The sequence below is a fragment of the Salmo trutta genome, chromosome 30 (genome assembly GCF_901001165.1).
Source record: "Salmo trutta chromosome 30, fSalTru1.1, whole genome shotgun sequence".
In the NCBI taxonomy this organism is placed as follows: Eukaryota; Metazoa; Chordata; class Actinopteri; order Salmoniformes; family Salmonidae; genus Salmo; species Salmo trutta.
In genome coordinates, this window is record NC_042986.1 from 37,508,033 (window position 1) to 37,533,768 (window position 25,736).

The 25,736-nt window shown below is 44.6% G+C and overlaps 1 protein-coding gene and 1 long non-coding RNA gene across 11 annotated transcripts in view; both read right to left on the reverse strand.

The window, feature by feature from the left end:
- Nucleotides 1–2,055: 2,055 nt before the first annotated feature.
- Nucleotides 2,056–8,873, reverse strand: LOC115168628 (uncharacterized). Of its 2 annotated transcripts, XR_003870714.1 has the most exons (4): nt 8,690–8,873; nt 6,257–6,617; nt 5,911–6,046; nt 2,056–4,941 (listed from the first exon to the last, which is right to left on the reverse strand). It is a non-coding gene; the product is annotated as an uncharacterized LOC115168628 (long non-coding RNA). The 2 variants fall into 2 exon arrangements; XR_003870713.1 differs by lacking the exon at nt 8,690–8,873 and having other exon boundaries at nt 5,911–6,754.
- A 4,101-nt stretch (nt 8,874–12,974) lies between these two features.
- Nucleotides 12,975–25,736, reverse strand: part of LOC115168601 (ubiquitin carboxyl-terminal hydrolase 19) — a 34,524-nt gene continuing 21,762 nt past the window's right edge. For 2 of the 9 annotated variants that reach the window (XM_029724033.1, XM_029724032.1), the window contains exons 13-25: nt 25,204–25,362; nt 24,883–24,993; nt 22,997–23,107; nt 22,651–22,893; nt 22,405–22,523; nt 22,082–22,225; nt 21,578–21,942; nt 20,194–20,304; nt 19,839–20,055; nt 19,342–19,494; nt 17,435–17,601; nt 17,066–17,241; nt 15,705–16,050 (exon numbers count right to left, since the gene is read on the reverse strand). In XM_029724033.1, coding sequence (XP_029579893.1) covers nt 15,793–16,050; nt 17,066–17,241; nt 17,435–17,601; nt 19,342–19,494; nt 19,839–20,055; nt 20,194–20,304; nt 21,578–21,942; nt 22,082–22,225; nt 22,405–22,523; nt 22,651–22,893; nt 22,997–23,107; nt 24,883–24,993; nt 25,204–25,362 — 2,334 coding nt within the window. In that variant the 3' untranslated portion in view covers nt 15,705–15,792. Of the gene's footprint in view, nt 13,628–15,704; nt 16,051–17,065; nt 17,242–17,434; nt 17,602–19,341; nt 19,495–19,838; nt 20,056–20,193; nt 20,305–21,577; nt 21,943–22,081; nt 22,226–22,404; nt 22,524–22,650; nt 22,894–22,996; nt 23,108–24,882; nt 24,994–25,188; nt 25,363–25,736 lie in introns of those variants that run through there. The other 7 variants (XM_029724030.1, XM_029724027.1, XM_029724035.1 and 4 more) reach the window with 6 other exon arrangements.

Here is a 25,736-nt window from a genome sequence, read left to right on the forward strand (position 1 = left end):
ATAATAAGCTACAACAAATTTGTTGCCTGCGGTGATTCTCAAAATCTTCTACTTCTGTCATAAATTCTACTGCACTTAATAAAAAATATAAAAACGCAACATGTAAAGTGTTGGTCCCATCTTTCATGAGCTGAAATAAAAGATCCCAGAAATGTTCCATACGCACAAAAAGCTGATTTCTCTCAAATTTCGTGAACACATTTGTTTACATCCCTGTTAGTGAACATTTCTAATTTACCACAATAATCCATCCATGTGACAGGTGTGGCATATCAAGAAGCTGATTAAAAAGGCATGATAATTACACAGGTGGACCTTAATAAAAGGCCACTAAAATCTGTCACACAACACAATGCCACAGATGTCTCAAGTTGAGGGAGTGTGCAATTGGCATGCTGACTGCAAGAATTTCCACCAGAGCTGTTGCCAGAGAATCTAATGTTAATTTCTCTACCATACGCCGCCTCCAATGTTGTTTCAGAGAATTTGGCAGTATGTCCAACCAGTCTCACAACCGCAGACCAGGTGTATGGCGTCATGTGGGCGAGTGGTTTGCTGATGTCAATGTTGTGAACAGAGTGCCCCATGGTGGCAGTGGGGTTATGTTAAGGACAGGCATAAGCTACGGACAACAAACACAATCACATTTTTATCGATGGCAATTTGACTGCACAGATACCTTGACGAGATCCTGAGGCCCGTTGTGTTGCCCTTCTTCTTAAAGGGATCTGTGACCAACAGATGCATATCTGTATTCCCAGTCATGTGAAACCCATAGATTAGGGTTTAATGAATTTAATTCCATTGACTGATATGAACTGTAACTCAGTAAAAAGTTACAGTTGGACTCCCGTCCGGGTTAGAGTTTGGCCGGGGCAGGCCGTCATTGTAAATAAGAGTTTGTTCTTAACTGGACTTGCCTGGTTAAATAAAAAATATTTTTTGTTGTTGTTGCATGATGTGTTTGTATTTTTGTTGAGTATAGTTTGAAATGCGTGTTTCACATCTCATTTAGCCTCACCTGAGATGGATGTGTATAGCCCAAATATCCAGAATCTCCACTGCCATCTTGAGGAAGTTGGAGCCATGAGGTGGAGTCTGCATCTAGGGTGGCGTACAGTAGGCTTCATAATGTTCCAGATCAACCGAATGAAACCTAATGTCATCAAATGAAATGCGTCCCTAAATTCTATTCCACATGGGAGATAATTGTGTCAGTTCTATATTACATGTCCATTTGGGAATTCCACACCATAGTGCTGAATAAGCTCCTGACATTTTGATGTGTGCCCAAAATAAACATCATAAAAGAAAGATGCATATTTTATCTGTGGAAGGGAAAACATGTAAATATGTGTGATTATATATGAATCCTCAATGGCTTGATTAGAGACAAAGTAAATCTGATATGGACTATTCCCCTAGAGACCTATACTTGGAAGTCAGAGTGAAATATTACTTGGTATTATGTACAGACCATTAACCAAAATGAACACAGTGAACACACACTATCTGGTGTACAGTGAGAGAAGAGTCTTCCTACTGTACACACTGTGCCGCCTCGTTTGGCATGTAACGAGAGGACACAGCGTCTGTTTCTGCAATCAGACAACAACTATGGCCAGTACATCAGATTAACCAACTCTGTACACATTGTGCTGGAGATCAGAGGTGTTGATTGGATGTGCCCAGCCTGGTCAGTCTGCACTGCAGAGATAGGACCACAGTATACAGTCCAGTAACCACATGGTCAACTCCACTAGAAGGTCATTTCAGATTGCATGTGTCCTGTCACATGTAGTGTATTAACTATTTAATACAATGTCATTACTAACGTGCCTAACTATTTTCCAGACGGAATGCTCGTCAAGCTGATTTTCTGTCCAAGTCCCTGAAGTCAACATCATGGCTATTTTTAGAAGTGCATTTCTGACCCTACACCCTGCATTAAATTATGTCTGAGGCTACGAATATGGCGTTTTCACCCCTGCTCCGCCCCTCCGGGAACTTCTTTCTCAAAGCTAAGGACCCAAATCACATTCTGCACATGTTCTCTTTTTACTACACGCTTTACCAAAAAGGATGAGGTGAGGGGTTTTACCCCGCCCAAAATCTGTACACACCCTGAAAACTCTGCTTCCCAATGTTTGCACATTACATCGCTATTGACTGCGTGTCTGTGTCTTGCTTGTTGATATGCTGTGTACATCTAGTAGGCTAACTTCCCTCCTGAAAAAATAACATGAAAACGCTAGACTGCCTGTTATGTCGTGCTATTGTTTGCTTTCTGTTACAAAAGACAAAGAACTACGTTTGCTTGAACAAGCGCGCAGCGGAGTCATGGGGTGAGTGATCACAGAGCAGCAGCTGGAAGGACTCGGGAAGGGGAAGCACGCAGCGGAGTCATGAGGTGAGTGATCACAGAGCAGCAGCTGGAAGGACTCGGGAAGGGGAAGCACGCAGCGGAGTCATGAGGTGAGTGATCACAGAGCAGCAGCTGGAAGGACTCGGGAAGGGGAAGCACGCAGCGGAGTCATGAGGTGAGTGATCACAGAGCAGCAGCTGGAAGGACTCGGGAAGGGGAAGCACGCAGCGGAGTCATGAGGTGAGTGATCACAGAGCAGCAGCTGGAAGGACTCGGGAAGGGGAAGCACGCAGCGGAGTCATGGAGTGAGTGATCACAGAGCAGCAGCTGGAAGGACTCGGGAAGGGGAAGCACGCAGCGGAGTCATGGAGTGAGTGATCACAGAGCAGCAGCTGGAAGGACTCGGGAAGGGGAAGCACGCAGCGGAGTCATGGAGTGAGTGATCACAGAGCAGCAGCTGGAAGGACTCGGGAAGGGGAAGCACGCAGCGGAGTCATGGAGTGAGTGATCACAGAGCAGCAGCTGGAAGGACTCGGGAAGGGGAAGCACGCAGCGGAGTCATGGAGTGAGTGATCACAGAGCAGCAGCTGGAAGGACTCGGGAAGGGGAAGCACGCAGCGGAGTCATGGAGTGAGTGATCACAGAGCAGCAGCTGGAAGGACTCGGGAAGGGGAAGCACGCAGCGGAGTCATGGAGTGAGTGATCACAGAGCAGCAGCTGGAAGGACTCGGGAAGGGGAAGCACGCAGCGGAGTCATGGAGTGAGTGATCACAGAGCAGCAGCTGGAAGGACTCGGGAAGGGGAAGCACGCAGCGGAGTCATGGAGTGAGTGATCACAGAGCAGCAGCTGGAAGGACTCGGGAAGGGGAAGCACGCAGCGGAGTCATGGGGTGAGTGATCACAGAGCAGCAGCTGGAAGGACTCGGGAAGGGGAAGCACGCAGCGGAGTCATGGAGTGAGTGATCACAGAGCAGCAGCTGGAAGGACTCGGGAAGGGGAAGCACGCAGCGGAGTCATGAGGTGAGTGATCACAGAGCAGCAGCTGGAAGGACTCGGGAAGGGGAAGCACGCAGCGGATCTTGCACATGTGCAGAAATCTTTAGTCCAAAACTCCTGGGTTCCAGAAAATCCAGAACCGCAGCCACTCTGTTGAAGTTGAATTATCGCTGTTAGTAACTCCCTAATAATACAAATGAAATAATAGCAATAATCACACTTAAATTTAACCTCACGCCCTGCACTGCTAATGATCCCTGATTGATTAGTTCCCCTAAATCCATCATTAACCTTCACCCTGTAGGCTGATCATCAATCACGTGTTCACAACTCAACTGTGTCCAAAAGGCCTGAGGGGAAATCAGTACTGCTTTTACGTGACAGTAATACCCTCACTAATCAACATTTGGTCAGTACATTTCCATACACAGTGTGTCTGTGGCAACAACAAAAAAATAAATTTTCTTCAACTCGGGAGCTTTATTGACCTCCACATGAGTACAAGTCGATAGTTTAGAATGTTCACCACGAAACATACAAGCATTGTCTTACGTCAGGTGGCGTCAATCCTACGTGACAGTCAAGCAGACGATTAGTTACACTATCTGCCTTGAGACAATGACATACAAGAACACACAAAGTACATCCAGATACAAGCAGTCGGTTGAAATATACAATCTGAATGTGTCTCCTATGAAACATGACTGCTGCCTTAGCAACAACAGCCCATTCATCTGTTTCTTAGAATTGAACAGTCTCAGTTATGTACTGCAGTCAAAGGCCTGATTGTGCCTCATCTTCCACAATTACCCACCGGCCATTGTGATGGGTTACTTAGAAAAGGTGTCTCGAATTTGCAGTAGTCAAACGGCAAACTCACTTCAAGCTTAAAAATAAGTATTATAAATCTTCAACACAACCATCCACAAAAAGTGTGAAACACATTCCCTGAATATATCATTAGGAATAGTTTTTCCACATAAGAGCGCTTCCAAAGAAAGTAAAGTAAATTCCAGTGCAAACAAACCCGCAAACCAAATACACCCAAATTATACTAGGTCTTAGCTGTTTCAAGCTCATCCATTATATTGCCATTATAAATTGTGGTTCTAATTGAAACATGTCTTTAGATAAGAGCATGTGTGAAGTTATAACAGCGCTTCACTGCTCAACCATGTAACTCTCTCGTTGTGACATTAAAAACAGTGATTTAAATGACCTGTATATTCTTAACAGAATTTGGTATACGTAAACAATGCTTTACATTGATGACCTAGTTTTTACATATATTTATTTGAAAAACAGTGTCTTCTACATTTGTAATATAATGGTTGTCAGTGTCACACACCCTGAGAACACTACAGCACTTACCTTTAACCTGCAGACCCCCTGAGTTCACCCAACCCAAACCCTCACCCAGGAGCTCCAGGCTGCCCCCTGCTGGAGGCTCCTGTCATAGCTGGCTGAAATACACTAGGTCTGACATGGCTCTGAACGGTCGTTCTGGACCAAACACAGGTCATACAGCTCTGAGGTGGAGACTATATACGGGTCTCTGAGCCGTCTCGGTCCAGGAACACCTTCAGAATCAAACATGGACCAAGAACAGAAACACCATGTGAGGATATTTAAAACATACTGGATCTGCAATGGTACAAATCCACATGAGTATGCACAAACCATCCAACAAATCCACATGAGTATGCACAAACCATCCAACAAATCCACATGAGTATGCACAAACCATCCAACAAATCCACATGAGTATGCACAAACCATCCAACAAATCCACATGAGTATGCACAAACCATCCAACAAATCCACATGAGTATGCACAAACCATCCAACAAATCCACATGAGTATGCACAAACCATCCAACAAATCCACATGAGCATGCACAAACCATCCAACAAATCCACATGAGTATGCACAAACCATCCAACAAATCCACATGAGTATGCACAAACCATCCAACAAATCCACATGAGTATGCACAAACCATCCAACAAATCCACATGAGTATGCACAAACCATCCAACAAATCCACATGAGTATGCACAAACCATCCAACAAATCCACATGAGTATGCACAAACCATCCAACAAATCCACATGAGTATGCACAAACCATCCAACAAATCCACATGAGTATGCACAAACCATCCAACAAATCCACATGAGTATGCACAAACCATCCAACAAATCCACATGAGTATGCACAAACCATCCAACAAATCCACATGAGTATGCACAAACCATCCAACAAATCCACATGAGCATGCACAAACCATCCAACAAATCCACATGAGTATGCACAAACCATCCAACAAATCCACATGAGTATGCACAAACCATCCAACAAATCCACATGAGTATGCACAAACCATCCAACAAATCCACATGAGTATGCACAAACCATCCAACAAATCCACATGAGTATGCACAAACCATCCAACAAATCCACATGAGTATGCACAAACCATCCAACAAATCCACATGAGTATGCACAAACCATCCTGAAGAACATGAACCGAGGAAAAAAAACATACCTTTGGATGGGCGACGGTGTCCTCATCATTCTGCCGGATGTTGTCATCAATGAATATGTGCTGTGACTTCCTGGTCGAAGGGGTCCCGCCACAGAAGCTTCCCTCCCAGGAAGGAATGTAGGTGTTCCTGGCCCACCTACAGAGAGACAGACCAGTGCCCTGACTACATCACGAAACAATGAAACCTTCACGGAGGTCAATACAGAGCACAACTTCTCTATTACAATTACTGTAATACTTAAGACTAAATGACCTATTCAAAGATGGATTTATGAGCTTGCCAGCAAACTAGGGCACCCCCATTAGTGTGATAAGATTTCAAGCCTTTTGGAATGGGTCCACCTACCAGTCAAAGTGGTCCTGGAAGCCTCCCAGGCCCTGGACAGAGCTGAGGTACTGGTACAGGGCTTTCTCCCCGTCACGGGTCGACAGGCACTCCTCTGCCTTGGTCAGAACCACAACCTTCTTACTGCAGAGGATCTGGCCTGGTCAGAACCACCCCCTTCTTACTGCAGAGGATCTGGCCTGGTCAGAACCACCCCCTTCTTACTGCAGAGGATCTGGCCTGGTCAGAACCACCCCCTTCTTACTGCAGAGGATCTGGCCTGGTCAGAACCACCCCCTTCTTACTGCAGAGGATCTGGCCTGGTCAGAACCACCCCCTTCTTACTGCAGAGGATCTGGCCTGGTGTCTCAAACACACTCAGCTGGGAGGGAAGAGAAAGGGCAGCACTATATAACCCCACCTTGTAGTAAAGCATTTATAATGGATTATTAAATAGTTAGATTATTCATTTAGTAATCATTACTTCCACATTTGTACATGTTAGTAAGCTAATTATATATAAACAACTTTTAAAGTATGTTCTTATGATCTTATGAATCATTTATGGCCTTCCCTGCGGCTCAGTTGGTAGAGCATGGTGTTTGCAACGCCAGCATGGTGTGTGCAACGCCAGGGTTGTGGGTTCGATTCCCACGGGGGGCCAGTACAAAAAAAATGTATGAAATGTATGCATTCACTACTGTAAGTCGCTCTGGATAAGAGCGTCTGCTAAATGACTAAAATGTAAATGTATTACAACGAACACAGTCTGCTTTAACGTGGCTCATACTCTACCAGCAGCGAGGCATTAGACATGAAAGGGTTAACAGTGTCTTTCAGGTATCAATCGGAAAACATTAAAATTGTTTGTACATTAGAGCAGAGTTTCCCAAACTCGGTCCTGGCATCAGCTGTGTAGAGCTAGGGCAAACACCAAAATGCACCCGGGGGGGGGGGGCCCAGGACCGAGTTTGGGGAAACTCTGTTTTAGAGTAAACAAAACCAAGTTTACAGGTCGTTCTGCTGAATCAAATTATCTTCTTTCACCCTCCCTGCCGATATTCCTACACAAATAGGCCTTGACAGTTTGAATAAGTCATCATGTGGATGTTTTTAAACTGCAGCCTCTGAGCCTCCCCCCTGCAGAAAACGATGTGTTCTGCTCCAGTAAACTAACTGGTACAGGAACACACTGAGGGGGATGACAAGGGACTGCAGCCACTCTATACCCAGGGGAGTAGCACCACACACCAGTTACCCATAATACATCTCACCGTGAATGACCTTCTGTGAGTTTGTCTTAAAAGGCATTGTTCCTCAAACAAGATTTCAGATTTGTAAGAATTTTGACCCTTATATCCCACTGCCCCCCCCCCCCCCCCCCCCACACACACACCTATACACTACTCTCAAATAATTATGACTCCCTCTGTGTAGCAATGACATCTGTACAAGCTTTAAACTGGTAGCACCCTCTAAATACCACCTGTAACATGGTAGCACCCTCTAAATGCCACCTGTAACACGGTAGCACCATCTAAATGCCACCTGTAACACAGTAGCACCCTCTAAATGCCACCTGTAACACGGTAGCACCCTCTAAATGCCACCTGTAACACAGTAGCACCCTCTAAATGCCACCTGTAACACAGTAGCACCCTCTAAATGCCACCTGTAACATGGTAGCACCCTCTAAATGCCAGCTGTAACATGGTAGCACCCTCTAAATGCCACCTGTAACACGGTAGAACCCTCTAAATGCCACCTGTAACACGGTAGCACCCTCTAAATGCCACCTGTAACACGGTAGCACCCTCTAAATGCCACCTGTAACACGGTAGCACCCTCTAAATGCCACCTGTAACATGGTAGCACCCTCTAAATGCCACCTGTAATATGGTAGCACCCTCTAAATGCCACCTGTAATATGGTAGCACCCTCTAAATGCCACCTGTAACATGGTAGCACCCTCTAAATGCCACCTGTAACATGGTAGCACCCTCTAAATGCCACCTGTAACATGGTAGCACCCTCTAAATGCCACCTGTAACACGGTAGCACCCTCTAAATGCCACCTGTAACATGGTAGCACCCTCTAAATGCCACATGTAACATGGTAGCACCCTCTAAATGCCACATGTAACATGGTAGCACCCTCTAAATGCCACCTGTAACATGGTAGCACCCTCTAAATGCCACCTGTAACATGGTAGCACCCTCTAAATGACAAGCTGCAACAGGTAGCAGCCTACAATGAGTAATCAGTGCAATGGCTGTGCTATTGGCAGAGTAGCTAACATAACAGTATGATTATGATACAAGCAATGCGTCCATTTAATATGGCAGTGAGTAAGAGCTTGGTAAAATGCCAGGACAACATAGCCATTATAGCTATTGTCCTAATGACACCACATCCAGCATCACACCCTCCCCCACCCAAAGCACTCATCATACCTTAAGGGCTGGGAGGTCGGGGGAACAGTGGGTGGGAGCCCTGGGTGAGGGCACGGGACACAGAAGACAGCACGCGAGGAAGGTCTCAGCCAATGGTAAGGAACAAGATGGAAAAGTCCCTTCCCCCCTGCCACCAGATCCTTCAGTAGCTGGAAGGAGGAGGCTAGGCTCCAGTGGTACAGCTGCCCGTCTTCCCCCTTCACAGCCAGCTCCTTGTCCCCCTCCGGAAAGTACAGCATGGCTAGGTGCTCGTCCAGCACGTCCCAGAACTGCCGACCTGCAGCGGAGCTGGTGAAGCCAGCCAAACTGGGAGTGATAGCAGACAGCACACTCACATGATGGGAGTAGAGAAGGTGAGTCACTCATCCAATCCCATTTACCTACAGACAACAGAAAGAGACAGGTGTTTGGCAATTACACTCAGCAATGGCATCATCGTGGCAGGTTGGCACACAGTGGCAATGATTCCACTTATTGAATTGTCATGTCATTTACAGAAAAAGGTTAGAGGTTTGGGGCATCTGCTCCTTGAAAAATATGTTGGATCATTCTCATTCATTTTAGCTAGAACTGACTGTACTACCCCAAAATAAAACTGCCTACATGTAGGAAATGGCCATTTAGGTTTTTGACTAGGCGGTATACAGATATGACCGGAAGAGACTTTTTCATAGCAGGTTAGGAAAATTGATGTAGTATGTTAGGGTAAGGTGACCAGATTTCTGAAATGAAAACCGGGGACATTTCCAGTTCGGCGGTCAATATATCATTAAAATATCCAATGTTATATTATCTATGAAATAAAAAATGGGGACAATTCTGGTTTCATGTATTTAGTCTAACAGGCTCACTGTGATAGACAGAGAAAACAACTATATTACAGAAACACTACAGACAAGACAGAACAGTCCGGTCTGAACAGCCATTCAGTGGTCCTGGTAGAATAAGAGCAGAAGAGAACATGAGCAAAATTGAAAAACAGACAATAGTATATGTGAAATACTTAACATAATAAAGAAATAAGACGCTGATGAGATTGGTAACTACATAATATACTTATTCAAACCTAATCTGTATATTTCTCAGAAGAATGTATTTTCTTCAGGATTGCTCTGTCTTTGGCCAGCTTCTCCATGAACACCTGGTAGGGGAGGTTGAAGTTTGTCTTCACAATAAGCATGGCCTTGATGGTAGGAACAGTGAACCTATTTCTTGCTGCTGTCCATAGATCATTCATTTGGGAGAACACTCTCTCGACTGGTGCATTACTTCCAGGTAAGCACATGACAACAGACTCTAATCTAGCCAGGTTAGTGTGTGGGATGTCGTTCTTTTTGAAGTGGATAACCTCCGTGCTCCATCTCTGACTAAGCAGCGTCTCCAGATGTTTTCCATTCTTCAAGCGATTCCCCCCTTTAGAAACTCTCGCAGGCCAGTAACCTCGTCAAACAATGCATCCTGATTGATGGTCACATCGGGGCATTTTTCCTGCAGTGTGGCTGCTGCCTTCTGGATCTCTTCACGCTGAGGTTGCCTTTTTAAAAGGAGACAATGTAAATCTTTTAGATTATCTGTGTGCTTTCCCCATGTTTGCAAGTAGTTCACAGACATAGTGAAGAATGATTGGGATGTTTTGAGAAAGCTCTCTTTAGACATGGCTCCATTTCCCTCTAGCTCTCTCAGAAGTCCTCTGACCAAAACTGGAATGAAGTTGTCATCACATCTTGCAGTGAATTTTGCCTCAACGTTTCTCAGAATTGCAGCTGACTCCACAGTACAGCGGTCCTGGCCTTCAAGCATCTTGATCGTGTCACTGAATACGGTCAGGTTTCCATGGACGAAGGCCAGCCAAAGTTCAGTCAGTGGATCTTCAAACATTGTTCACAGGACAACAGAAAGAAAAAAAGGATTTCAATAGCACATACCTTCTCAGCACTCTTTCTAGAGCAGGGAGCATGGACATCCAGCGCATATTGCTGTGTCCTAAAATGTTATGGTACTCCTGGCCAACAAACTCACAAAAGCTCTTCAGTCTTTCTACTATTGATGGTAAAAATATGAAAATATCCAAATATCTTTGTGAGCAGGTACTCAACATCAAGAGGAATCATATCCAAAGCTGTTCTGGCAGTGTTACGGGCAGGAGAACCTAAGCCAATCACCTCCCACTGCAGAGGATTTTTAACTTTGGTATGGATATTGACCCTCCCCAGCCTATTCAGTCCTCCAAAGTTGGTATTTGTGTTGTCGGCAGAGAATGTCATGACTTTGTTTTGAAGGTTACATTTTTTGGATGACCACCAGGACCTCAGCTGCAATCTCCTCTGCTGTTTCTCCTTCCAATTCAACAAAATCAAGCAGTTTTGTTTCCACAGATGTGTTGCTACCATATATCTTACAATATCTGACTACTATTGGCTGCAGCTTTACATGTCCATGATTGGATGCATCACTCTGGACAAAACAAGCACAACGCGATTGAGACGTCAACCGGTAGGCTCTGCTGCCCGGTCTTTCTTGCCAAGTAAAATATTTCACTTTGCAGTCTGTTTAACGCACAGTTAAAAACGGGGACATTTCCGGGGACAGGCCACCTAAAACGGGGACGTCTGGTCACCCTGTTAGGGTAATTATGATAAGGGGTTAGGGCTAGTTAAAACGGGGACGTCTGGTCACCCTGTTAGGGTAATTATGATAAGGGGTTAGGGCTAGCTAAAACGGGGACGTCTGGTCACCCTGTTAGGGTAATTATGATAAGGGGTTAGGGCTAGCTAAAACGGGGACGTCTGGTCACCCTGTTAGGGTAATTATGATAAGGATTTAGGGCTAGTTAAAACGCCATCTTAACCTGCTACGAAAAGTCACTTCCGGTCGCAGCTGTACTCCCATCTAGTCACAACCGCTATTTAGGTTGAGGTCAATTAATGTAAACAGATTGTGTGTTTTTTAACCTTTACATTCCCTGACTGCGCTCCCCTGGCCTCCATGAGGCTCGTCACCTATATTACAACCCGGTTGAATTACCTTGTTTACTCATTTGTCCCCATGTCACAATTTAAATAAAATAATCCAAGGCTGCAATAGTTCCTTGACTTGTCCCAGCGTCAGACACCAATATGGTGTTATTGAGATCAACATGAAGGACAAGCGTCGTCTGCAGTGGTACAACCGTTACCATATTCATTGCCATTTCCTTTGGCGTGTGGAGTAAGTACACCGCTCATGCTCATTACGACCGTCCGGGTGGTTTAGAGAAGAGGGATGGTCACCGGTCTTGTCGCAGTCTGACACGAGGAGCTCCAGTCCCGAATGATCGGTTGTCAACACCTGCTTTTCCATGACTAAATAACTAGCCAATGTGTCAGTAAATTGTCAGAGCGTTTAGCTAGCTAACTAGGTATGTTACTGAAACCAGAGATCCTCGAAACTCTGACCAATTGTAGATTTGTAGCTCTTTAAGAGCGCTCTAAGTTTGTACAACTATTCACATACAAATTACAATCACTCTACCGACTTTTCTTGACAGAAAGTGTTTATTTTTTACTTTCTGAAACCGTCGTTGTTTCTTCTCTCAGCGTAATGTGTGGAGTCTGAAAGTAAAACGGTTGGAGGACCAACAACTTAACACAGAAAATGGTAGAAACGGAGGGTAAAAAAAGTTCCCAGGCAACTTTATTCAAGTTCCTACTGAATCAGAGTGTGTATTCAAATAACCTGTTAGCGCTTCTCAAAAAGTGTTTCATTTATATTAACAATGTATATCTTATACACATTCTCATTAACCCCCAACTTTATATATGCAGTCTAACACAAAATGAAGGGAGGGGTGTAGAAGAGTACTCAAACAGAAATGAAGATATGTAGCAGAAGTGGTAACAGCATTCTATTCTACGCTACTGTGTATCAACATGCACATTTCAGTGTATATCAAGTTGGTTTCTTCCCAAAAATTACATCCACAGGATTGGATAAATTACAAAGTAAAAATGTTTTTAAAATATTTTAAAATCTAAAGCAAAACAACTAAATCCAGGTGTGGTATGAAAATAGTGAACAGAAAGACAGTTACTATTTGTCCTCTGTATGAACATAAAATAAACTATTTCTGCACCCATTACACTACATCGGTACCCAGCTTACAGAATCACAACACAGACCAGACTAAACCTTGATGAGAAGCGGGGAAAAACACACTCAAATGCTTACACACCCAGACACACACACACGTCCAATCCTCTCATATCACAATTTTCCCTCAATCCCAACAGGCTGGGGGGGGGGGGGGGGGGGGGGGGGGGGGGTTGATGTTAGCCACATCCTTTGTGACCTCTGAACCAGACACCGTTTATCATGGGATAAAAAGGTGTCATAAACGGCATGGCCACCAACATTGTCTAGGTGGGCTCTTCCATCAGCCAACAACAGGATGCAACCCGGAGGCTCTGGGGAAACAGGAGTGTGGAGGCTTTTGTTGTATGTGCAAACACGGTGTGTGTGTGTGTGTGTGTGTGTGCACGCGCATACATGTACGGAAATGTGTTCCATGAATATTACTACATAAACAGCATGAGCTGGTATCTCCACCACATCTGTGGTGACATGTACTGCTCCTTCCTTCCCCACAAATCCACTTCTGACATGTTTAGCGTTGCACCACTGAGGGGACGCTTTGAAGACGTCCAGTTTATTAGTGTCGTTTACTGAGGAGTGTATTTCCCAATGTTGCTGCTGGCATCGGTCCACAGCTGGAGCCTTATGCCAGCTCGATGGACAGCTCGATGGAGCCTCAGTCACACCTTAGTCCACCTCCTCCATGTTACTGTAGGACAGAGCAGCACATTCGCCAGAGTGTCCAAACAGCTCAGAGGTCACCTCTGGGGCCAGCGGAGGGGGTCCTTCAGGGTCCAGGTCGGTCCCAAAGAGTGCCTGGCCAGAGGCCTGTAAAATAAACCAGTGTTACAAATCATGCTTTTCTCTGGACCAGTTCCCTTTCAGGAAGACCAGACCCATCTTATCTGTAAAAAAAAACAAAAGCATAAGACACTGGACGGACGGACGGACATATTCCTTGCAGACACAAACAAAACCCAGTTCCAATTGGATGGACGTTTTTGTTTCAAAAAATAATATTCATTAAGACAGCATAAAGGTTGACATTTTATTTTGAAAAGAAGTACAAGTGTTGGTTTATTGGGGCAGCATTAAGATGGAAGGACCTGTACACATTATTGCTGGGAAATGTCCCACTTTCTTTTTAAATAATAGCAACTATTAAGATGACAATTAAGATTACATTTAAAAATCGTACAATTTCTATACAGCAATCTTGTAAATATTTCTGCTATAAAATATACACTTCCTTACATCAGTAACTTTCACTTTACACCCACAACCATAGGGAATCTTTGCCATCTGTAGAGAGCCTAGATAATTCACATTTCCTGTGTCGACATTTCACTGAGGCAAACCACTGGATAAACCACAGACATACTGGGCATTGAAAGCAGATAGTGAATATACCTGGCCTCCAAGCCCATTTACAGCTGGAGAGGCATGAGAGTGCACTGTGATATCCCTGAGACTTGAACATATTACAACAACACTGTTAGAGGTTAGTCCATATACCAGCAACACAGATAATCATTAAGTGTAGCAATCTCCTTTCTAATGACTTGACGTCACTACTAAGCTTCAGCTTCATACTGTACATCAGCGCACTTATTATTTTGCACAAACAGTCGTAAAGCTCTGACATATCTAGCTATTTCACCCCCCAAAAATAAGCACATTTAAAAGGTTAAACAAGTGGCTTTCATGAAGTCTGACAGGGATAAGGAAAACGTATGGACAGCAGGGTTGGGCTCAATTCGAACATAAGGCAAGTCAATTCAGGAAGTAAACAAAAATTACAATCCAATAAAAATCGGGGAAAAAAATAGCATTTATTTTCAATGACTTCTCAATAAACTGAAAATTAAAAGTAATCTATTTCGGAAAAAAAATACATTTCTGATTTTTTAATTCAAATCACTTCCTGAATTAACAGCCTTCAATTCTAATTGAGCCCAACCCTGGTGGGCAGAAAGCAATACAACTGGTGAATTAAGAGCTTACCATTGACAACATAAAACCAAAAATAAAATCAGCAATGTGACAAACAAGCAAAAGGCACATACTAGCTTACAGTGAGTCTAAACACTCTGTATTCATTAAAGCACACACACATTTTAGCTGTCTACAAAGTCATGACTGCACAAAGCAAGTCGTAAAGCCCATCATACCATCCTGGGATGGAGCTAAAGGATTACAATATCTGTGAATGAGCAGTACTACAATATCTTATTCCCTCACCCACTCAACACTATCACAGTAGGACTTTAACCCTATACCCTAGTTCAAGTCCTTTCAGCAGCATCTCTTGTGCAAAACATAGGACTAACCATTACGAAACATGCATTTCAGGTTTTTGTACTGAAAACCTACATGAGAGAGAGACACTTGGCATGGACACATAAAAAGGCTGAAGTAGGTTTGAACTAGAATTGAACGTATCTTATAAGGACATAGGTTATGGACTGCAGTAAATGATAAGGCCAAGCCTTACTGAGCCAAGTTACTAGTAGATGCTACTGGACTTGATTAACAGATATGCAGTGTATAATTTAGTTAACATTTTGAATGTGTTCAGCAGCATATTGATTTATAGGCCATCTACAAAACAAAATGTTTTTGTATTGGCATGGATATTTCATTAGACTTGACTTTTTTGTGTATAAGCCTATTTATAAACTGGGTGGCTCGAGCCCTGAATGCTGATTGGCTGACAGCCGTGGTATATCAGACCATATGCCACGGGAATGACAAAACATGTATTTTTACTGCTCTAATTACTTTGGTAACCAGTTTATAACAGCAATAAAGCGCCTCGGTGGTTTGTGGTATATGGCCAATATACCACGGCTAAGGGCTGTATCCAGGCACTCCGCGTTGCATCGTGCATTAGAACATCCCTTAGCCGTGATATATTGGCCATTAACCACACCCTCTTGTGCCTTATTGCTTTAGTATACGTGTGTGTATGTGTGGGGTGTGATACTGGCCGCTTAGCCCCAGTTGGCTCTGTAGAGTAGGTTCACTAACAACGCTAGTAGAGCAGCCAAGGTACCCAGGACAAAATATCGGACACAGTCGTCATCGGAATAATGCGGGATCCTTTGGCGCAGCAGCCGCCACACCTGCCCCTCCACCCCCTCCTCCCTCCTGGCTGCTCTTCTCCTCCCCAGCCTGGGACGGAACAGGCCCCGGGGGCCCTCTTCAACACCCTCCTCTTCCTGCTCCAGTTCCTGCCATATCAGAGATGCCTGCGATGGCGGAAACCTGTGTCAGCTTCAGGGAAAGGCTAGGTTCTTCCTAAAGCAACGCCACCTCACCACAGCCAGACCTCCAGCAAACCCTCCCCATCCACTCCACTCTGTCTAATTTATTAACGGTGTCACAGGCCACAGGGTCAAGGACAAGCCAGACTTTCAAAGAACAGCATGAGGACAGCTCAGAGCGATGTGAGGGGTGTCTTTCAGAAAGCAGATGGATAGACAAAGTATCACATCTTTCTTTTCAACAGTTGCCTAATAGATACATTAAATCACAGATCTTTTTGTAGATTAATTAAATCACAGATATTTTGTAAACACAGAGACTCCCACCCTCAATATAAACTCATGAGTACAAGAAAAATGCACCATACATCTAATCATTTTCACAGGCATTAAATAGCTTCCACAAAGTTTGTGAATACATACAGCCCTTATTAATTCTGAGGCAATTCACTTTGTTTTCAGCATTTGGACAGAAAACTATGACGCTTAGATGCCAAAACATATCAGATAAAGGGGACAAGAGAAAGCCAATGTCTGGCACTTCAGGATAATAAGTTGAAAAAAGTGTGCACAGCTTTTCGCCAAAGCAGCTATTCAATTTAGAAACTAGCATAAAACTCTTGATGAACAAACCAATGGCCTTGAAAACAATTAGATTAGATCCATCGTCTTTCTCTCATCACAGCTTTAGAAGCAGAAAACACATTACTCTGTCAATGGCAACTGAGATCATTTCTCTAAAAGCATCACAAGCAACCAACCAAATATCACTGCATGAAGAAGACTAGATGAATGAACACAGTATTACATCTCATTCATGTGGTGAAAATATAATCTCGGGAAATTTAAATCTACCTCTACCTCAAAGGAGTCATGTTGGTCTGAGTTTAATTGAATCACCCATGATGCACTATTCCTCGAGGAGTTTTTCTACTACCATGTAATGGATACTGGTAAGTCCCTAAGGGATACTCTCAGAGGTAGAGAATGGCGCCCTCACCTGGCTGGCGGTGGCTCCTGCAGCGGTGGGGGACTCGGCCCCCAGGGGCCCCAGTAAGCGAGGTGGTCGTTCCACAGGGGAGTTGCGACGGCGGTAGAACAGCACGTAGGCATAGCGTGTCACCACCTGGCTCTCCTCCACCATCGTCACCGTACTGTCATCAAAAAGACGCCAGCCTGGAAAGGTGAGGGAAAGAGGAGGAAGTTGGGAGTGAGAGGAGGAGGGGGGAGGTGGAGGAAGAGGGTGGAGGTTGGAGGTGAGGATAGCAGGTGAGATCGTTTTAACAGTATGAACAGAACATGTTAGCAGCCAGCTTGCCATGGTGACAAAATACAGTATAGCCTACTTCAGTCAAACAGAGTCACTCACCAACATCACTGCGCTGGCTGTTCTGGGCGCTGGGCAGGCGTGCGTAGGCAGTGTAGTGACCTCCGATCATGCCCCCGTAGTGATTGATGACTGCATAGAGGTCATAGATAGGCGGCTGCTGCATGTCGTCCTTCTGACCAATACAGAACTTACTGAGGTCTAGGTTCCTGAAAGACAAGAAAACAAGCTGTAAATCTGTGTTTGTATAAATATTTAAAACTATACTTTGCAGTATGTTTGAGTGAATTCACCCTCAAGTCATTGAGTGTAGGGTCAGTGTGATTAAGTGAATATTATGAGAAGTTGTGTTTATAATATGTTATGTAAAGTTGAAGTTGGAAGTTTACATACACTTAGGTTGGAGTCATTAAAACTCGTTTTTCAACCACTCCACCAATGTCTTGTTAACAAACTATTGTTTACAGACAGATTATTTCACTTAAAATTCACTGCATCACAATTCCAGTGGGTCAGAAGTTTACATACACTAAGTTGACTGTGCCTTTAAACTGCTTGGAAAATTCCAGAAAATGATGTCATGGCTTTAGAAGCTTCTGATAGGCTAATTGACATCATTTGAGTCAATTGGAGGTGTACCTGTGGATGTATTTCAAGGCCTACCTTCAAACTCAGTGCCTCTTTGCTTGACATCATGGGAAAAACAAAAGAAATCAGCCAAGACCTCAGAAAAAAACATTGTAGACCTCCACAAGTCTGGTTCATCCTTGGGAGCAAATTCCAAACACCTGAAGGTACCAGGTTCATCTGTACAAGCAATAGTACACAAGTATAAACACCATGGGACCATACAGCCGTCATACCACTCATGAAGGAGACGCGTTCTGTCTCCTAGAGATGAACGTACTTTGGTGCGAAAAGTGCAAATCAATCCCAGAACAACAGCAAAGGACCTTGTGAAGATGCTGGAGGAAACAGGTACAAAAGTATCTATATCCACAGCAAAATGAGTCCTATATCGACATAACCTGAAAGGCCGCTCAGCAAGGAATAAGCCACTGCTCCAAAACTGCCACAAAAAAAGCCAGACTACAGTTTGCAACTGCACATGGGGACAAAGATCGTACTTTTTAGAGAAATGTCCTCTGGTCTGATGGAACAAAAATACAACTGTTTGGTCATAATGACCATCGTTATGTTTGGAGGAAAAAGGGAGAGGCTTGCAAGCCGAAGAAAACCATCCCAACCGTGAAACACGGGGGTGGCAGCATCATGTTGTGGGGGTACTTTGCTGTAGGAGGGACTGGTGCACTTCACAAAATAGCTGTCGTCATGAGAAGGGAAATTATGTGGATATATTGAAGCAACATCTCAAGACATCAGTCAGGAAGTAAAAGCTTGGTCGCAAATGGGTCTTCCAAATGGACAATGACCCCAAGCGTACTTCCAAAGTTGTGGAAAAATGGCTTAAGGACAACAAAGTCAAGGTATTGGAGTGGCCATCACAAAGCCCTGAACTCAATCCTATAGAAATTTGTGGGCAGAACTGAAAAAGTGTGTGCGAGCAAGGAGGCCTACAAACCTGACTCAGTTACACCAGCTCTTTCAGGAGGAATGGGACAAAATTCACCCAACATATTGTGGGAAGCTTGTGGAAGGCTACCCGAAATGGTTGACCCAAGTTAAACAATTTAAAGGCAATGCTACCAAATACTAATTGAGTGTATGTAAACTTCTGACCCACTGGGAATGTGATGAAAGAAATAAAAGCTGAAATAAATCACTCTCTCTACTATTATTCTGACATTTCACATTCTTAAAATAAAGTGGTGATCCAAACTGACCTAAAACAGGACATTTTTACTAGGATTAAATGTCAGGAATTGTGAAAAACTGAGTTTAAACGTATTTGGCTAAGGTGTTTTGTAAACTTCCGACTTCAACTGTACCTGATGGGGAAGTCGACCATGTCGTTGATCTTGTCCCTCCAGATGAAGCTGCGGAAGGAGAAGCGTTTGAGCTGGATGATGAGGACGTTGGGCAGACGCCATAGCAGCAGCTGCTTGGAGGCCTCTCTGTGCTGCTGGCACTTTGGACAGTACCTGAGCAAGCAAGAGGCAGAGAGGAGAGAGAGGCAGAGAGGAGAGAGAGGCAGAGAGGAGAGAGAGGCAGAGAGGAGAGAGAGCGGGAAGGATAGGGACAGAGAGAAAGAGTTTGTTAGGTTTGTAAATCCATCAAAACACCACTTAAATCAGTAAGAGGACTGTCTGAATGTTAACTGTGCAGTACGTGTGTTAGTCCATGGATTTGTGGGACTGTCTGAATGTTAACTGTGCAGAACACATGTTCGTCCATGGATTTGTGGGACTGTAGGGCTACATTTGTTTGAGTATGTCTGCATGTTAGTGTATGTTGAAGGCTACATTGATCAGTGTGTTGTTCCTACCATGCCTCCTCTGGTGCCAGCACCTCAGGCCTAGTGAAGAGGTTGAGGCACTGCTCCAGGGTGAAGTGTCCAGCCCTGGCCGTCTCGTTGACCGACCCAGGGTCCTCCTCAAATTCCAGCTCCTTGGACCGAACCAGGACATACTCCTTGAGACGCTCGTTGTTCTTCCACACCAGCTCCAGGCTGGAGTCCTCAGGGAGGTCCAGAACGGCCTCTTCTAGGGTAGGGGGAAACATGACAAAACAACAGTAAGACACTCGAGAACACATATCGTAAAGGAGTTAAATGTTGAATGACACAGAGCAGCAGATGATAGGACTAGGGGTGAGGGGCAGGTTTGAGATTAGGCCCTGACCCTTTTCCTCCAGTGTCTGTTCCTTGCTGTTGGAGTGGAGGATGGTGATGTAGAACTGAGAGGTGTGGCTGGACGCAGACTCTGATGGTTGCTGGTAGCCGGTCACAGCAGCTAGACACACAAACAGCACAAAACACAGCCTCAAAACACAGCCTCAAAACACAGCCTCAAAACACAGCCTCAAAACACAGCCTCAAAACACAGCCTCAAAACACAGTTTCAAAACACAGCCTCAAAACACAGCGTGATCCACAGGGAAAGACATCCACTAAATACATTTTTATTGGTCACATACACATGGTTAGCAAATGTTATTGTGAGTGTAGCGAAATACTTGTGAATAACCAAAAGTATGTGGACACCTGCTTGACGAACATCTCATTCCAAAATCATGGGCATTAATATGGAGTTGGTCCCCCCTTTGCTGCTATAACAGACTCCACTCTTCTGGGAAGGCTTTCTATTAGATGTTGGAACATTGATGCGCGGACTTGCTTCCATTCAGCCACAAGAGTGTTAGTGAGGTCGGGCGCTGATGTTGGGCAATTAGGCCTGGCTCACAGTCGGTGTTCCAATTCATCCCAAAGGTGTTCGATGGGGTTGAGGTCAGGGCTCTGTGTAGGCCAGTTAAGTTCTTCCACACGGATCTCGACAAAGCTTTTCTATATGGACCTTGCTTTGTGCCTAGATTTGTCCATCGGATTGCCAGATGGTGAAGCGTGGTACATCACTCCAGAGAACGCGTTTCCACTGCTCCAGAGTGCAATGGCGGCAAGCTTTACACCACTCCGGCCGACACTTCGCATTGCGAATGGTGATCTTAGGCTTGTGTGTGGCTGCTTGGACATGGAAACCCATTTCATGAAGCTCCAGAAGAACATCTCTTGTGCTGATGTTGCAACTGAGGACAGACAATTATTTTACACGCTACGCACTTTAGCACTCGGCACTCCCATTCTGTGAGCTTGTGTGGCCTACCACTTCACGGCTGAGCCGTTGTTGCTCCTAGACATTTCCACTTCACAATAACAGCACTTACAGTTGACCAGGGCAGAAATTTGACAAACTGACTTATTGGAAAAGGTGGCATCCTATGACAGTGCCATGTTGAAAGTCACTGCTCTCTTCAATAAGGCCATTCTACTGCCAATGTTTGTCTATGGAGATTGCATGACTGTGTGCTCGATTTTATACAGCTGTCAGCAAAAGGTGTGGATAAAATAGCCAAATCCACTAATTTGAAGGAGTGTCCAAATACACCATGTATACAAAAGTATCTATGGTCAGGTGAAAAAAATATTTGTCTATATAATCAGTTGAGAAATGTCATGAAAAAAGTAGAAGTAACAATACTATTGATATGTCAATGTTAGAAGATGCTTGCCTTTACCTTCTGGTCTGACAGCCTTCTCACAGGAGGTCTCCTTCTCTCCCTGGGAGTCCTGGGAGCCAGAGGAGGGCTCAATGAAACCTGAGTCTGTGGTGTGGGTGGAGAGGGCGTCTGGGTCTCCGGCTGGGTCTCCGGCTGGATGTGCTGAGGCCTGGGCTGTCTCTAGTGGAGACTCAGGAACCAGAGAGGAGTCCTCCTGCTCTGAGTCCCCTGCCCCACCCCCACCGCCCCTGGCCTTATCCCCTGACCCCACACCTTCAGGGGTCTCTGCTGGAGGGGGAAGGTCAGCCAGGCACTGGGTGACCTCTGGGGACGTCCTGCCAGACTGGAAGGGAGGCTGGAACACGTTCACTGAATACCTACACAGAGAGATGGGGGAAAGGGGTGAGACCACATAGTAATCAGTGACAGTCCAACAATGTCAAATCAGCTGGTTGTAATGATATCTAAAGAGCAGCATTCATATCCATCCATCAACTCCGGACATCCCAATGCTACCTTGAATATCCTTCCAGCAGCTGGGACAGCCGGGCGTAGGTGAGTCTGGACTCAGGGACGCTGACCAGGAAGGGAAGCCCCACGTTCTCTATGTTGGGCCCACACAGAACCTTGTGGCTGGACCAATGTTTTTTCTGGCAAACCCTGAAATATGAAGGGAAAAAAAAGTTAGATTGGATTAAAAACTAAACTAATACATTTTTTATTCACAAATCATTTAGGAGAACAGGAAATAGTTATGTTATTATTGGGAGATTAACTCATTCAATTGCCTCTGTGTCAATAGTGCCAGAGAGCAAACGTTTTGTGAGCTGTTGACTCACTGGTTGCAGTAACCCACGCGGTAGCAGCGGGTACATCGCTTCAGTTTCTCTTCATCCGAGAGAGGAGGCTTCAGGCAGGCAGCACACTTAGAGATGGGAATACTGGGGACCTGAGGCCTCTGGACAGGGGGACAGAGAAACAGATGAGCTGAACACAGAGACAGACACTAGGTAACATGCTAGGGACTTGTGTTATAGTTCCCTAAGGTTCGAATAGGACGGCAAGAGAGGCTGCTGGACGTTTACCTGCTGGACTCGGAGCACCACCACCCTCTCCTTGGCCAGCTCTTTAGACAGCACTTCGAAGCAGAAGAGCATGTCTGAGGAGGAGACCGTGTCCAGGGAGTTGGATGGGAGAAAGATCCGATGGAAGCGACTCTTCACTACCTCAGCCAGTCTCAAGTTCTCTGCCTTGATCCTCACACTCCGAGAGATGGACTCCAGGACCTCGGCTGTGCTCGAGTTCTCTTTACTCACACTCACCAGGAACTGACACAATCAGAGGAAGCAGACTTAGTCAAATAAAATCGGTCAAATCAAATAATAAACCGAAGCCATCTGTTATTTGAATGACACCAATATGTAATCTTACCTTCATGGGTTTCTTGTGAGGCTCTTTAGCAAAGTAGAACACGGTGAGGACCTTCTGCTTCTGGGGCAGGGGCACGGGAAGGTAGAGGAATGGGTCAAAGGTTATGGAAACCTGGGGAGAGAGAAGAAGGACATTTGAACTTTTCAAAACAGGTCAAGTTGTAGTACTCCCTATCACAGCACTAAAGAAATGAGTTAGTTCCACTCCGACACAGCAAGCCACCCACACCGATCCGTTATTAGTCCAACTCTGATGGGTCCATTTTCCTCCATTATTGAATTAGGTTTTCCTCCATTGCAGCTTGACAGCCAGGCCTGAGTCTCTAATCATCTGCATCCTATTGACCCATTAGAGTCTAAGCCGTGGGAGGGGGGTTTCTACTAAGCTATATGGAATTGTTTTAAGGTCATACACCAAGGATCATTTAGCTATTTGATTTTGAGTTCCCTTTGAAGTATCAAAAAATAATCTTTGGTCTTACTGCTGTTAGCCCATACAAACGCATGCCGGGGCAGCAGGTAACCTAGTGGTTAGAGCGTTGGGCCAGTAACCAAAAGGTTGCTAGATCGAATCCCCGAGCTGACAAGATACAAATCTGTCGTTCTGCCCCTAAACAAGGGAGTTAACCCACTGTTCCCTGGTAGGCATCATTGTAAATAAGAATTTGTTCTTAACTGACTAGCCTAGTTAAATAAAATAAAAATGTAATAACAGATTCACTACATGGAACAACAGAAGTTCCCCGAAAATATCAAAAGGAAGTTGGTTCTGACAGCCAACAAGTGCTCAGCTTATGTGGGAACTCCTTTAAGATTGTTGGAAAAGCATTCCAGGTGAAGCTGGTTGAGAGAGTGCAAAGCTGTCTTTAAGGCAAAGGGTGGCTACTTTGAAGAATCTCAAATATAAACTATATTTTAATTTGTTTAACACTTTTTTGGTTACAACATGATTCCATATGTGTTATTTCATAGTTTTGATGTCTTCACTATTATTCTACAATGTAGAAAATAGTAAAAATAAAGAAAATCCCTGGAATGAGCAGGTGTGTTCAAACTTTTGACTGGTACTGTACTTCCATTCATTTTTTCAACTGGTACCGGAGGCCTGTGGGCGCCCAGGAGCAAAACAACCAACATGTTCATGAGAGTCTCACCTTTGCATATTAGTGTGTAGAACAACCTGTTGGGAAATTACAGACGACCGGTTTTCGGGATGTCTCACGGTCTGACAAACACCGCTCTAGCTCTGTAACCATTCATCGCAGATGCGGAAGAACGATACACGCGGATGCAGTGGATTGAGACGCATCCAATGCAAAAAACACATCTCTAGCTTCAACTGACAGATTTCCAAGGGGATTTTTTGATTATGCTAATTAGATTTAGGGGGTTAAACGCCCATTACATTTTACATTTAAGTCATTTAGCAGACGCTCTTATCCAGAGCGACTTACAGTAGTGAATGCATACATTTCATTACATGCATTTTTAAAATGTATTTATTTATTTAAAAAATTGTACTGGCCCCCCGTGGGAATCGAACCCACAACCCTGGCGTTGCACCCCCCTTGCTGGCGTTGTAAACACCATGCTGGCATTGCAAACACCATGCTCTACCAACTGAGCCACAGGGAAGGCTACATTATCATGATGCCTAAGGGGCAGACATGCCTAAAACAACAGTCAGGGTCTGTGTTCAGCAGTGGATAGCCGTAGCAACAGAGGAACTATGGTATTATCCCCGTGAGTTTGACTGATACATTCCAAGACTAGAAAAACCCCATTGAGACTCCATACAAAACACAGTTCAACGTGAACACCCACATATATTCAGACAGTGGAGTGTTGCTTAATTGTGTTGAAATAATTCCGCTGTTTGTGTCTTACCTTGGAGCACACTGGGCAGACGAGCTTGGATTTGTACTGGCCCTGAAAGAGGTCTACGATGAACGAGTCGTTTCTCATCTTGTGCCTCTGCCACGCCTCATCTGCCACCACCTTTTAAACAGACACACCATGTTATTTTCCAGGACAACTGGACTGAATGAAAACAGGGAATGTGGTTATGAGAATGACTGCCTCTGCATTGCTTGCCGTTTGGAGTTTTAGGCTGCTGGATATTTGTAAAGCACTTTTTAGATGTCACAAAGGGCCTTATAAAATAAATGTGATTGTTCATGGTGCTGCTCAAACCTTTATTTCACCCACCTCGTCCAGCCGTCCGTCTGAGTCCACGGTCTCTGTGTAGGGCTTGTTCTGGATGCGGTTCAGGTCCTCGTGGAGCCCATCCAGGAGGAAGGCCATGAACTCCTGGGCATCGTGCTGGGCATAGCCTGTAAACTGACTGGCCTTACAGGCCACGATCGCCTGGAGAATAAAGACACCACATCTAACTGGATACAATCACCTGGAGAATAAAGTCACCACATCTTACTGGATACAATCACCTGGAGAATAAAGACACCACATCTAAGTGGATACAATCACCTGGAGAATAAAGACACCACATCTTACTGGATACAATCACCTGGAGAATAAAGACACCACATCTAAGTGGATACAATCACCTGGAGAATAAAGACACCACATCTAACTGGATACAATCACCTGGAGAATAAAGACACCACATCTAACTGGATACAATCACCTGGAGAATAAAGACACCAACAAGATGAGAAGATGTAGGGTTATACTGCAACTCTAATACTAGGTGTTTGTTTAAATCTGGGTAGAGGGCATGA